General features: G+C 33.2%; 2 protein-coding genes across 3 annotated transcripts in view; one reads left to right on the plus strand and one right to left on the minus strand.

Annotated features, from left to right (window-relative positions):
* The window catches only part of LOC133182297 (tRNA (32-2'-O)-methyltransferase regulator THADA-like), a 31,677-nt gene extending 25,375 nt beyond the window's left edge, over positions 1-6,302 (minus strand). The window contains exons 1-7 of the mRNA XM_061317081.1: positions 6,197-6,302; positions 4,791-4,888; positions 2,583-2,713; positions 2,240-2,394; positions 2,077-2,109; positions 1,035-1,083; positions 699-883 (exon numbers count right to left, since the gene is read on the minus strand). Of these exons, the coding sequence (XP_061173065.1) occupies positions 699-883; positions 1,035-1,083; positions 2,077-2,109; positions 2,240-2,394; positions 2,583-2,713; positions 4,791-4,888; positions 6,197-6,275 (730 nt within the window). The 5' untranslated portion in view covers positions 6,276-6,302. The remainder of the gene's footprint in view (positions 1-698; positions 884-1,034; positions 1,084-2,076; positions 2,110-2,239; positions 2,395-2,582; positions 2,714-4,790; positions 4,889-6,196) is intronic.
* Positions 6,303-13,930: 7,628 nt separating this feature from the next.
* Positions 13,931-14,918, plus strand: part of LOC133182293 (pleckstrin homology domain-containing family H member 1-like) — a 43,128-nt gene continuing 42,140 nt past the window's right edge. For both annotated transcript variants that reach the window (XM_061317072.1, XM_061317073.1), the window contains exon 1: positions 13,931-14,122. In XM_061317072.1, coding sequence (XP_061173056.1) covers positions 13,979-14,122 — 144 coding nt within the window. In that variant the 5' untranslated portion in view covers positions 13,931-13,978. The remainder of the gene's footprint in view (positions 14,123-14,918) is intronic.

Raw genomic sequence — 14,918 nt, forward strand, 5'->3', positions numbered from 1 at the left:
TAGCCATAAAATTCAAAAAGTAGGTCAAGGTGACCTACTTTTTAAGTGACGTACTTTGACGACCCAAGATGCATCAACTGACAAAGTTTGATGATCATAGGCCTTAAATTGTTCAAAATATGCCTCTAAATCATTATGAAAAAGAATGGCCGCAAAATTTGAAAAGTAGGTCACCGTGACCTACTTTTGAGTCAACATGATATGAGGTCCTTAGATGCACCAACTGACAAGATTTGATGATCCTAGTCCTTATAGTAAGCAAAATATCAACATTTTAATAAAATGTAATTTTTTTGTCAACTTTGAAGTGACCTTGAGACCACGCCCTTTGCCCCAGGGTAAATCCCCCTGCAAATTTTAATCTACAACATATCCTCATCCTTTTGTGTAAGTTTGGTGATAATCTGCCCAGTGGTTCTTGAGAAGAAGATTTTTTAGCAACCAGTACTTTTGTTTCTATTTTCCTAATTATCTCCCCTTGTTAAAGGGTCACAACCCCAGTTTTAGTACAAAAGGGAGCCCTTGGGCCAAGGATACCCTGGGACAAATTTGACAATAATTGGCCAAGGGGTTCTTGAGTTATGGCCCATATTCTAAAAAGTTTACGCACAGCGCACACCGCACAAATGGCCATAGCATTAGCTCTTTGAGCCTTTGGCTCAGAAGAGCTAAAAACTAATTATCTGCATTATACACACCTGATTTAAGTATTAGCATTATATTATCAATAAATGTCTGCGAGACAGATTGGATCTCTTTCTCTGTGTAAGAATCTGCTCCTTCAATATCCCCTACACATTTCTGGACCAATTTACTGGAGGCTTGCAAGGTGGCCAGGCAATGATGCATTACTTCATTATCCTCAACAGGTGACAGGTCACTACTAAAGATAAATTTTATGTTACGATGAGTATATCCCATAATTAAACTATTAAATGATGTTTATCTAAAACATTAGATTTTTTGAAGTCATTATTATTTTTAGTAAAATTACTGCACATTCTCATTCAAAAGTGTGCAAAATCTTACAATACCTCTTTGTAGCCAAAAACTTTGCAAGAGCTCTGGTCAAATACTTAAGGACTGAAAAAAAAGACAGTCAAGTATTGAGATACTTAGTACAGTCATCTGTCTTGATGGCCAGCTAATTTTGGCTTATTTCACCACTGAATCTTTATCTTGAAATTTCAAACAACATTTATAAAGATTAATATTTCCTCTATTTAGTATTATTCAAATTCATCAAAATTAAATTTGCTAATATTTTGTAATACTTTTAAGTTTATGACATCAAAGTTTTACAACAACAGGGTTCAAATTTCCTCAAGCCTGACGTCTGGGACTTGGTAAATTCAGTTCTGGGCTCAGCATTTAGAATCGCCAAAAGTTTGAGGACTTGGCATTATTGTAATTAATAATTTTATAAACCCTAGAAATGTAGGTTGAAAAATCTCAAATAATATGAACATCTCTTGATTATTTCATAAAAGTATAATTTTGGGATTTTTTTTTTCATAGTTCGAGTGTTCTCAATATTACAATCCAACTTTTTTAATTTTCTGTTACGATGGGACCCACATTTACTCAATTTCTCAAGCTACCTCCATGTGTTGGGGTGTCAGGAGTTGAGTTTGGTTTAAAAATCCAGGGAACTGCAAGGAAGAGGCTTCTTTATGACAGCTATGTCAGCTTTCAGTGATAAAAATAATATGTTGAGAAAGAAAAGCAGTCATCTTTTTTAGATCCATTTGGTGTGACAACAGGCCGAGTGAATGTGCCGATGTTATGATATATTTTATGTATGGAGAAAAAATAAAGATATTTTTAAATTACATTTTGCTTTTATTCATTCCTATCAAATAAGTTGTACTTATTTATCTCAAAATGATGCTATCAATGCGGACTTGAACATTTCTTCGTCTGACTTGCCTAAAATTCAACCTTCAAGTCCTGGACTTGAGTATCGAAAAAAAAAGAGTTGAACCCTGAAGAACCCAAATAACCCACTACACAATAAGGAATATATTGAAGAAAAATGGTTTCATTTTTTCTTTTAACTCTGGTATTAATTCTTACCTGGTAGAAATATCAAAGAAAGACACTGCTCCCCTGAAAAGAAGTAAAGACTATGTACTAATATATCTAATATATATATATAGAAAGAAAAAGAGTTAAGGAAGGAAGAGAAAGAGAAAGAAAGAGTTTTTAAATTGTAATGTCTATCAAAAACTGAACATACCTAATGTAAAGTTTTCCATGAGACAGTATATCATATTAACTGTCTGTCGGGCAGCTAAGACATCCTTGACCTCTTCAGCGATCTTTATTCTGACTTCTTCTTTCATCTTTTCACATAGTAAGGTTTTGAATTCATGATTAAAATTCTGGAATGTGCTACAATTAAATGGTAATGTCTTAAAATAACTATAGTATGCTCTCTTGGAATAAAAAAAAGAAAGAAAAATCTTACCATGATAGCAAAGAACCAGCTAAATGGCCTTACCATTCACAATCTTAATCATAATAAGAACTATAAGATCATAATACCAAACATGTAATATTTTTAATTAATATTTGTGTACCTTGCCAACAGCCTTTTCACTGTGTGTTTGGGAGGACAATTTAGGTAGATGTTGACTAGGATTGTGACAGATGAAATCATCTTTGACCCTGTGTCCTTTCTTAGAAAACATACCTGGATTTCTTTGCATATCTGGAACATAAAGTTAATAAAAATGATTATATATAAATACATGTATAAAGAATAATTTCATTCATATTAGTATAAAATGTTTTTTTTTCACATGTACATATTTTATTGTAATAGAAAAAAACTAAATTAGAATTTTATATGAAACATCCTAACTAAGGAATACAATAGTGCCGTAATCCTGGTGCTTAATTAGTGTCCTAATTATGGAGCCTTACTTATGCTCTACATATATTAGGTGTCCCAACGCCTAATGATGGTGCAGCAGGTCTTACTACTTGGGGCCTAATGCCCAAACAGAAAGGCCTAATAATGGTGTGGCAGGCCCTAATATTTGGAGCCTAATGCCCTAATGGGTAGGTCTAACTACGGTATATCAAGTGTCAGAGGTATATATAAGGAAAGAGAAAATGAGAAATAAAGATCATCTTGTACTTAGGAGGTAAACTTTATTTCATATCTTTAATACACCTGTTCAAACAAGATATGCTTAAATCTATAAAGATCTACAATTCCTACTAGAAACACAGGATTCATAGCATTTTGTGTTATGGGGGCAAGAATGGAGAGATTATTATAGACATATCACAGACTTGTCTCAGGAGCAATTGTTCAGATTTCAAAAACTTCACAATTGGTGGCAGCGGTGAGATCAGAGGAAATTATTCTATGTATTATGTAGAAATGAGATTGACCAGCAAACTTTAGATTTTTAAAAATGTGTGGCCAGGAGTTCCCAGAAAATAAGGTACCAAAACAAATGCCTGTTAAGGAAGATCCATCAAATGAAGGCATAACAACAGAACCAACTTAAGACACCCATCACTCTCTAAATGAGGAAACAGATGTCATAAGAACTGGAAACCATTACAAATAGTCTGGTTACAACTAGGAGGACAGTTAATGGTATTACTTCAGTTCAGAGGCAGCATAACATCTCAAATTCCCTGCATTATAGGCCAGATGAAATTGATTGGAGGAATTTTTTTTGAATATTTCCATAGCAAAGTTGCTGTCCATGCCCGAACTGAACATGAGAGAGAGGGTATGGATACTGAACAGATATAAAGCTGATCAAATGCCTTAACCCCGAGTCCGATGTGAAGCTACCAGTATATATACACGTATATGAACCTTTGATTTTACTCGGGGGATAAATTACTTTGATACAATTTGCATGGACATATTGCATATTGTTAACCCCATCCTCACAATGTCAGGGGTCCTGTGTCAACTCCTTGCTGTTGGACCCCTGACAAACTTCATTCGATATCTTGCAGGCTGACTGCAGCGACATCTTTCAGGAAAATTACAAATCTTGATTGTTTTTCTTATCACTCATCCAATCACTAAGCCTTTCAGTGATAAACAATGCGTAACATGTAACATGTGCATTTTAAGTGTCAATTGATTTCTTTCTGTTTATATATCTGTCTATTTTGATTTGATTGGTGCTTCTCAATGAGAGAAGCTAGCCCAAAGATATCGAATGAAATTTGTCAGGGGTCCAATGGCAACAAGTTGACACAGGACCCCTGACGTTGTGAGGATGTGTTCACCCCTTATCATCAATTTTTTCCAAGAGCAATTGTTCAGATTTCAAAACTCCAATTAAATATACATTGTAGATTCCTTATTTTACTTGAGTACTTAATATCGCGAAATGGCTCTTTGCTGCCAAATTGTAAGAACAATAATTTGCGAGTGGCCGGTTAATCAAGAGATTTTACACGGTTTTCAGCCCCATAAAAATAAAAGCGAGTAATTTTATTTCGAGAGTTGTGCTTCTCATGAATTTATGTGATAATTAATTCCTCATGAATATTTAGGAATCTATAGTATATACTGTCATTTTCTTAAAAACTAATTCATTCAGATAGAAGGATAAACATTGGTTATCATCCAGTAAGAGAAACTTTACTAAGCCGTAGAGTCAGGCCCTCACCATATTTAATGACAGATCATTCTTTTAGTTATTATCTACCTTGGCACACATTTATTTACGTAGATTACATTTACATGTTACATTTATTTATGGAGATTACATTTACATGTTATAAAAATTCTGATACAATCTTACCTCCTTCAGAATGACAATTTGCTGTTTTATGTCTTTTGATTCAAATAATTTTTCAAACTTTCTGTTTAACAAGTTTTCATCCTCTAGCACGTTTTCGTCTGAAATGAATACTGTGTTTTTAAAAGTGTTTCCAAAAGTATAATTGCATAAACAATGGTATGTACATTTTTAGATTATTTTAACTGTTTTCAAATATGCACTGAAGTCTGAACTACATGTACTATTCTCTTTAGAAAAGCATACAAGCATAGCCTACATCCACAGACATGGATGTATGCTTTGCCTGTCCACCTCTCTGCAGACAATAGCCCTGCACACACCAGGTAAAATTCATTGTTTCAGACTGTATTCCCACCTTAACATCATGATCAGCACTAAAATCATCATCAAAATGTGAAACTGAGCTGGAAAATTATGCAAAGTTAAGTTTTATCAAATAATTTTCTCCATCATTCAGCTCTCAAAATCAGATGGCCTGCATGCAGCAGTGGTTGACCACTGAGTAAGGAGTTGATCCTTACATCACAGATTTCAATCCACCGTTGGAGACTGATCCTTTGGATGAGACAATCCAGTGTTGCAGTAAGGCAGCTCCCTCACTGCTCAAGGCCATAAGCTGCAGGTCCAGTACAATCTCTTGATTTAGCTACATAGCTTGAAATAGCTATATAGTTTTATTAAGCTATTCAGAATAGCTTGATTTAGCTATTTTATCTCACCTTTTTCTTATACGTGTTATTTTTTCAGCATGTATGAAAAGTTGCACCTAGTTGCAGTGATAGTGTTCAACCTTAAACTGTTCTGAACACAATGCATGTAACAATTATTCATCAAATTGCGTCTCCTTTAGGGACTTTGTACTTTGAACTAAGTTTTTAAAGTTTTGGGGCTATTAAAGCAATTGATTTGTGACCACACAGTTACTTCTTGAATGAAATTGTAAAGGAGGTCAATTATTGTCAACAAGATAAAATTGATTGGTAATAATTCAGCATAATGTGAAGCAATCATATTTATCCATGCCTCAACACACACAAGGTGGTGTACTGTTATCCAAACATGGAAATACTCTTTTGCTTAAAAGTATTCAAAAGCTGCAATGTTAAACCTATCTTTGATTTGGGTTGCTTTTTTGATACCCCATAGTATAAATACATGAATAGTCAAATACTTGTGACTTTTTATCCATTTCTTACAAAAACATTTTTGTGAAAAACCGCATATGAATAGCTTTATCAAGTTATTGTGAATAGCTTAATAAAGCTATAGAGCTATTTCAAGCTATAATTATATTATATAGCTAAATCAAGAGAATGTATTGGATCTGATAAGTGTTGAGTACAGGCAAAAATTTGCTGCCTCCTGTCATTGGTGGCATCCCAATATAATTGAGAAAATTAGTTTACCTTTGTATACATCCTGCATCAGATTGTCTCTGACAAGATCAAAACAAGAGAGATATTCCTTCTTTTCATGTGCCGACATTTTTCAACAAGTAACCTAAAAAAATTAACTACGTCGCATTTGGCATTCTCTCTTGACTGCTATGATGTTTACTGATTAGGAAATGTTGTCCATCACATGGTAAACGCAATGATATTTTTATTCAATCATTTCAGCATTTCACTCATGTGGGCCGCCATATTGTTAGTACAGAGGAGAATTTTTATTACAAAAATGAAATCGGCTGAAAAAAAGAATTGTTCATTTTCTTTCGTATTAAACATGCGAAAAAATATTTTCATTGCACTTAAGTCGAGCTGAAAAAATAGTTAGGCCTCTAACTATAAGTCTCTCTGCTGAAAACTACAACAAACACACTTCCGGTTTAAGGCAAGAGTTCGTCTGTCAACCTGCTGGAAAAAGATGTAAGAAATTATTTTTTTTTACTGCATTTTGAGAATGGGAATCTTTAGTAGTATTTTATTTTGACTACCTTTACACAAAAGAGGGCACTAGTTCATCCGAGAAATATTTCAGAATTATAAAGCAAAGAAAATTGAAAAGGGGGGAGAGATGCAGTATGATTGATAGTGCATTGTTTTTATAGCCTCAATACTAAGCGCAGTACTAATTAGAATTCTTTACAATGAGAATGAAATGATTTTCTTTAAGACTGATGTTTTTATTATGCATACGTATACTACTTTAACTTATAACATCATAATATTTAACTCAAAAACATGTCAAGCATGTCTTCACATCTAATGAGATGATTGCTAGGACAGAAAAAAGAAACACACTTAAAGACAGAAGTTAACAAATAACACTTAATGCATATGTAAAATTTGTAGGGATGCTAAGAAATTTATATAGTTTACATCAATGTTATAGTCTCAATCTGAATATAAATATGTGTGCCTAAGTTTATTTCTTGCATTGGTGTGCCTGCAGAACTATAGTTCTCTGGAAAAGAAAATGTAGTCAGACCTGTTCTGTCAACAAAAATGATGCACTCAAGCACTAACAGTTTTCAAATTTGTGACATTTCAGAATTATGCATTAAAATACAGATTCTTCTGGAGAACACTAATGTTGCCATGGATAATTGAGTCTAGATGCACTCTTCATGCATGGTTAAAACACATAGGGTGAATTCACCATGCATCGGACACCCTCGCACTTCAACAAGTTCTAGCGATATCGCTACCGACCGAATATTATCAAAATGGAACTTAACATGTAGTATGTGGTTAAAATATAAATTTTTGACACAATTGTGTGCTCTTTATTGAGAAAATATCATTAAAACCCGATTTTTTCGAAATAAGTCAGAATTCACCATGGATCGGACAATATTCACCATGCATCGGACATACGGTATTTTAACCAGAAAAATATCACACCTTGATCTCGGTGCTTTAAAATGAGTGATATCAAAACATTTTTATCTTTTATTAAAAAATTAAACTTCTAGTTAAATTTGAATTACTATTTCGATCCACAAATGTGAAGAGATTTTAGGTGCATCACATCGCCTTAGAAAGGCTTTACAATGCTAGTAATATGGCAACTCGCGCCTTTGTCTCGTGGGTTATCATCATCTAGTTTAAAGAAATAAATTGGGTCCACTTCTAGTCATCATATATCGATATCTTGTATTTTCACTTAAAATTTAGAGTTTTTATTTTCTATTTCCGTAAAAAACAGCTGTCATTTGGGTTTTATATGAGAATGGAAGTGATTACCCATGCATCGGAAAATGTCCGATGCATGGTTAATTTGTGTCCAATGTACGGTGAAATGAACATAATAGTAAAAAACAACTCTAAAAATTATTATACAAACATTGAAGTAGAATTTTTGAAAAATTTCTGTAAAAATATCAATCATTGACAAATTTTACCTAGGCCCGACTCGTTCCGTTGAAATCTATTTAAAAGAGCGACAACTCTAAAAATTACAAAATCGTAAAATTCTGGTTACTCCCCTTTGATGATGCAAAATATGACGTAATTTCAAGGCCATTCTTGTGGTATTTTTATCACAACATGGAAATAAAAATCGGCATCATTAAAAAGTTTAAATCTTCACCTTTAAGACAGAAACAAGTAAAAACACGGGGAGACTCAGGTTCAATGAAAGTTTATTGCTTAAAGTTGTCCGAAGCAAGGTATGTGTCCGATGCATGGTTAACTCACCCTACTTGTAGAAAACATATTTGCTTCTCCAACCTTTAAGTTATGAGATTGATGTTTATGTGTAGTAATAAAGTCTAAAGTCATTTTCGCAGGCCAGGAGTTTTCAGCCTACTGAGCTCACCACAAAACCTTTGGCTGATTGTGCCATTATTTAAAACCGTGTTTGATATTGCATTAATTTTATTCCAAGTTAACCCCTTCCCACCCCTTCGAACCAATGAAAAGACAGCTATCAAAAAAAAAAAAAAAATGAAAGACATACATTCATAATTTGCTGCTTCCTGTTCTTGTTTATCCTAGGTCTCATTTATATTATACCCTCATTTCATCTCTTTTCTCATCCATTGAGAAGCTTGTAGTTCTCCTGTCTTTGCTTTTGTTCTTTTAAAACTCAGTTTCTTGTTTACAATGGATATTACTGGCAGAATCTAAAGTTAAAATTTAGTATGCCTAGTAGATGTTGCTAATATAGTGGCTTAAACTGCCAAGTGGTTGTGGGGACTATTATAGTGGATCGAAAACACTTTAGTTGCAAAGATGATATAAAGTAGTACATGTATATTTTTTTTTATTAATTGTTTTGATCAATCATTTATATTCAATTACATACAATGTTCAAGCAGCTTCTATTACTAAAAAAAATTTATGTATTTTATTTCTTTGAACAAACAAGCTTTCCTTTATCAGTTGTGAACTTCCATGATTGAATCAGTATATGTTTAATATCAGAAACATCTAACATATATTCCCATTGTTGAACACTCTCATCTTTTTAAGTACATACCAATATGTTTAATTTTTAGTTATTTCAATACAATTGGAAGCTTTATCAAGTCATTCTGAATCAGATATTGAAATGTAAATACATGTAAATTTGTAGCACACAATGTAAGAAATTATTGCAAACTTAGTGGTACATTTTTGTAAATGTAAGTGCATCATATTTTTTTCTTTCTTGGAAAAGAGTAGTCTTAAATCTTATGGTTTTCAGTAGATACATAAATCAACTTGTGCACTTTGATCAAATTTTAATGTGTTGTAAGCTGTTTAAGATAAACAATATGTCATTGATGTATGAATGCATTGATGCAGGGCCTTTTAAAACAGTATTGTCTTTGCTACAGTGTCATTTACTTTCGGTCTTATATTAGCTTTAGGTGCAGTGAATTTTTCATCCCCATTTAACGCCTGTAGCAGAGAGTCTCTTTGAACATGAGATATGTGAATAAGAGGACCTATTGATCTTGGTAAGGATATATATGAAGCAGGCTAACAGAATACCACCAACAGTTGCTTGTGGTATTGATATAGTGGAAGTGCATCTGTGCTTTTTGTTAATTGTCTGAAATTCCTCTTCACCAGAAATAGTTGCTGGCTAATTAATATGCACCATATGCACTGGCTTTTGCATGTGAAGAGGCCATATGATAAAAGTATGTGTAATTATTTCTGTTGGAGCATGAAGTGTTACATGTAATTGATTTTTGGCTTGGGGGATAGCTGGTTTATTGATGAGCATCCAGGTAGAGCATGTAAAAAATATTTAGATCCCCCAACATAAGTTCTGATCTTAATTAGATATACTAATTTGAATATCTTATCCTTTCTGAAAAAAAAAATTAAAATCATTTACAGAAGTTTAAAAATTTATTTTCCATGAAAAAATGAATGATTTTAAAGGAAAGATTCCGTAAGGGTTCAGTTTTAAGTCAGCTAGGACTTTCTGATCATGTCTTCTAAAACCTTGTTTTTTAATATTGGTCAGTAAAGATGACAGAAATCTGCTTTATGGTTATTCCTTTTGTATGAAAGTGACCAACCATAATTAATGCTGTCTTTGCTTTATGGGGTAAAAACATTATTATGATTTAAACTGTCACTGAAAAGATTGACCTGCCAGCTACTATCAGGAACAAAGACAAATATGACAATAGCACCTTTAAAGATATTATCTGAAATTTTTAGAATTCCTTATCCTTGCTGATACAGCCTAGCACTTTCTCATTTTTAAATACATTTTGTACAATTGTAACAGGAAAAGCATTAAGGTTAAGTGGAGAAATAAAGCTATTAAGAGGTATATATATATAAAGACTAATAAGATATTTTTATAAAAAAAGATATTATTTTCTCAGTTGAAAATTTCCTCTGATGCACCATTTGATGCTTGAGTTTAAATACCGGTACTCTTTCATTGTTAATAAATGGTTTGCTACAGCTCTTATATTGTGACCAAAAAAATTAAATCAGATTTTTTTTTTAGGAACTGGACGGGTGAGCCACAGGGGAATCACTATAAGGTAAGACTAGAACAACTTCCGCTTTATTTAATGTTTTATATCAATAAATCCTGATGAACAGTCAATTTATTACATAAGATTGGTAATGGAACAATATCATGTTTTGAGGTTTGTTTTTCTGCATGCCATTGAATGGTTGATATCAATTATATCTTAATTGTGATAAATTACTCTTAACATTCCATTATTGTCATTTTGGGGATGCAATCAATAATTTCATTAGGTACAAACTGCTGATTTTTACAGTTCCTAGATGACTTGTTATTGGTGTATTGTAGCTTGCTATATAGGAAGTCTCCCTGCTATTGTCAGTGGCAGGTTCCTCTTTGGCTCCAGTGTTCTTCAGTTGGCCAGCTAAATTAGTTTGTTTGGTATCTTTGCTGGGGAAGACAGGGAACTGCTTCTCCATCTATATGATGATATTTAATGGCTGGATGGGTTACAGCGGCAATCAGATCCCCAAGATTGGGAGATAGATCCCACCAGGATAAGGTGTTCCTACCAAGATTAAAATTGTATGAATTACAAATTATTCTGATACAATCTGTCTTGGGGCAGTTTCTTTGAAGTGGACTAGACATTGACTAATTTTCACTTGGGTCTGGATTTTTTATATCATAAGGTGATATCTTTTTATGCAGCGATTTGCATACAATACCATTTTTAAGTTCAAAAGTTTGATTAGGAGTCCTATAAGTATAGGAATCGCATTGTCTGTCTGTCTGTCTGTCTATTTAGCTGTACATCTTTCTGTCGACATATTTGTTGTGTTGCTGGGTTAACTGAAATAGTTTTCAAATTTTATACATGAATGCTTTACTTTAAGAGAAAGACACCTGTAGGTTTGGGGGTCACATCACTTTGTCTGTCTGTCTGTACATATGTTTGATTGTGTATATATACATGCCACTTTTATTGTGATGCCATAACTCAAACAGTTTTCAGCATAACATTTTGAAATTTTACACAGAAGTACTTTTCTATAAGAGGAAGACTCTTAATATAAGGCCAAACAAAAAAATATGTGTGGTTCCGGTTACACTTCCAAAAAAATTAGGGTAGGTAGATAGGGATTTTTTTTTTTTTTTTTTTTTTTTTTTTAACAAAATGATTTTCTTAATTTTTTCTAAATAATACCTATCACTGCTTTGCAAATGGCATTTAGATGTGGTGTGATAATATACTAGTCAATATTGGTAGGGGACACATACATGCTAGCTTGCTTTGGATTTAACACTATTAAACACTTGCACTATGTTTTGCAAGGAGGCCGTCATTGCTGAAACTAAAACTTAAACTGGAGCTATTGATGGAAATCGGGGGAAATTCCGCGAAAAATATGAAAATTGCCAAAAAAAAGTTTAGGGTCGGGGGTATAAAATAGGGAAGGTCGGGTAACCGAAACCACACATATTTTTTTTATTTGGCCTAAATTAAATGATCATATCACATTGTCTGTCTGTCCATGTGTATGTCTGAATGTATATCTATCATGACACAATAACTCAGTCACTTTTCATCATAATTCAAATTTTATACAGGAAAAATTGGTAATATTAGGAAGACACCTTTTAATTTTGAGGTTCACTGTCCTTCTGTCTATCTGTCCATCAACACCTTTACTGTAAGGTTAAAACCTGGAAGTATTGAACCTAACATTTTTTAAATTTTGAACATGAGAAAAAAAAACCCAATACATTTTGGGGGTAATGTTGCTTTGTCTGTCTGATTGTCTGTCTTACTGTATTCCTACACTTGTCACTTTCCTATGACAGCCCTTAGCAGGACCCTTTCTTTTTCATTTAACTAGGAAGTTTTTTTTTTAATAGAAAAAAATCGTCTTATTCAATTAAAATTGGACTTTAAAGGACATCTATGTGGTCAATTACTTTGCTGTATGTTCCTTTGCTTAAATCTAGATTTTTTCTTTAATTTGATTTTTTTTTCTCTTTGAATTCTTTTTAATTAGAATTTTTCCATAAATTTACCAAATTAAATGTAGAAAGTTAGACATGTAGATGTTTTGTTGAAGCAGGAATTCTGAGTATTTTAGCAATAATGAGATTTGAAGAGCAGTTGACAGTGGATGCAGAATCAATATTGCATTCTGTATTCCATGTTTATTGTAGTTATTTTATGAATTAGTTTTAAATGGCAAAAGACAGTAATTTGTTTTATTAGTCCATATTGTTACATAAAAATGTTGGACCAGGATTCCCACAAACCGACTAATGACAAGGCAATTAAAGCAAAATTTATCTAAATGACAACGTGTTGACTCAGGACCTCTGGCTTGCGAGGATGCAGATGATTAGGTTACACATGTTTTCATCACCTCTGAGATTTAATTATGAAGTTCATAACATTTTGGTAAAATAAAAAATACATGAGGCTGTGGTCTAAGAATGTTAATTATTAAAGCTTTTGCTAGCTAGTATGTCATTGTATATATTATATCCACAATCAGTATATTTAGCTAGCACATTCAGATCATGTGGTTCATGGGAGGGAGAAAAGTTCAGAAGATCAATGGAAATGGAAGCAATTATTGTGAGAGGGCAAGAAATTACCAAAACCCTGAAAATATCATTTTGTGGTTTCTTCTTTTTTTATCCACAATGGTTTTGATGGAGAACTGCATGTTACTGGGAGTTGTAAGGAACACATTGTATGTAGATTATTATGGGGCTTGCGGTCAGTGCCCCCTCAAAAATACCGAGGGATCTTTATGTATTGATGAATTATATGCAATCCAGACCTGTGTGTGTTGTGTGTAAGAAGTGGAATTAATAGGCAAGGGTTGGTGTTTGGAAAGACCAGTGGACATTGATTTTGCCTTAGTCAAGATGTGGTGATCTATCACAGATTACTCTTTTGGTGTATCAATAAGACAGTTTAATAGTTCCTGTGATAACACATTCAAGATAGATTCCAGTAAAGGAGATTTGTCAATCATTAATTCTCTCTGCATATATTAATACCCAGAAGACTCTAACCAGTTAGAAATAGAATGCCTTGAGTGTAGTTATTGCAGCCACTGTTTTATTAACTTTAAGAAGTTTTGGATAATTTTCAATATAAGCTCTGCTGCCAAGGAAAATTCTAGGCATTGTGTAAGAGTTTAGGATAGAATATTTGACTTTGTATATATATTGTGAAAGACTTCTGCAGCTTTGTAGGAGAGATGGATAAAGTGATTCAGTGTTGGGAGGTTATCTCCAGAAGGCACTGAGATTCTGAGGACATCATGTCAAAGGACAAATCAGAGGAGGTGCCAACCCCCCCAGCCCTGGACGGGGTGGAGTGGAGGGAGCGGTGCCTGTCTCTAGAAGCCTCCTTACAACAGTTTAAACACCAGGTGGCCCGCATCAGGGAAACCCTGGGAGAAAAGGTAACACAGAAGTTTTTACAGACTATGTCAGCTTATTTTTACTTGTCTGGCTTTGAATTATCAGTTAATTTGTGTATGTACTTCTTTTTATGAATTATTGAAATTTGAATATATAAACCATGTACTATACCTACTATACCTACCTAAAAACAGGCTTATTTGGACTGCAATGATTTTTTCCCCAAGATGTTTAGACTATGGAAAGTATTCTTTTACTCAGAGCTTTTATATGTACAAAAAATGTGCACCTGATTTTTGTTTAAAAAAAGAAGAAGAAGAAATTTCCTGTTTAACATTATATATGCACCTTTTAGTACACAGAATTAAAGTTAACAATATGAAACAAGAAAGAATATATATAAGACAGATATTGTAATCTTTTGGTATTCAAACCTTGAAAATATGATGATTGTGTGTAACATGATTTATCATATTTACTTTCGATTTAGAACATAATCTTGATGGTTTGAATAAAGGAAAAATTATGTTGCCTCTATTCACTGAGAATGTGTGTATCTGATCAGAGGTATCAATTGTCTCTTCAATTTATTGATATGGGCATTTCCCTGATTGACCATTACGTCTACTGGAGTCTATCTATATGCTCTTTAGACCCATGAATAGAGTTCAATAGTGCAAAATGTTGTAAATCTCCAATATCTGTAATATCATTTACCAAAAATATCACAGTCAATATAACAGAAAAAGATCCAACTGACTCCAGGGAAGAGATGTAATCAGGTTTAAAAAATACTTGTTTAATGAATTTAAATTATTGATAATAAAATAAATCTCT

Source organism: Saccostrea echinata, unplaced genomic scaffold (assembly GCF_033153115.1).
Source record: "Saccostrea echinata isolate AGI-Se365-2 ecotype Australia unplaced genomic scaffold, CSIRO_AGI_Sech_v1 ptg000009l, whole genome shotgun sequence".
NCBI classification, from domain to species: domain Eukaryota; kingdom Metazoa; phylum Mollusca; class Bivalvia; order Ostreida; family Ostreidae; genus Saccostrea; species Saccostrea echinata.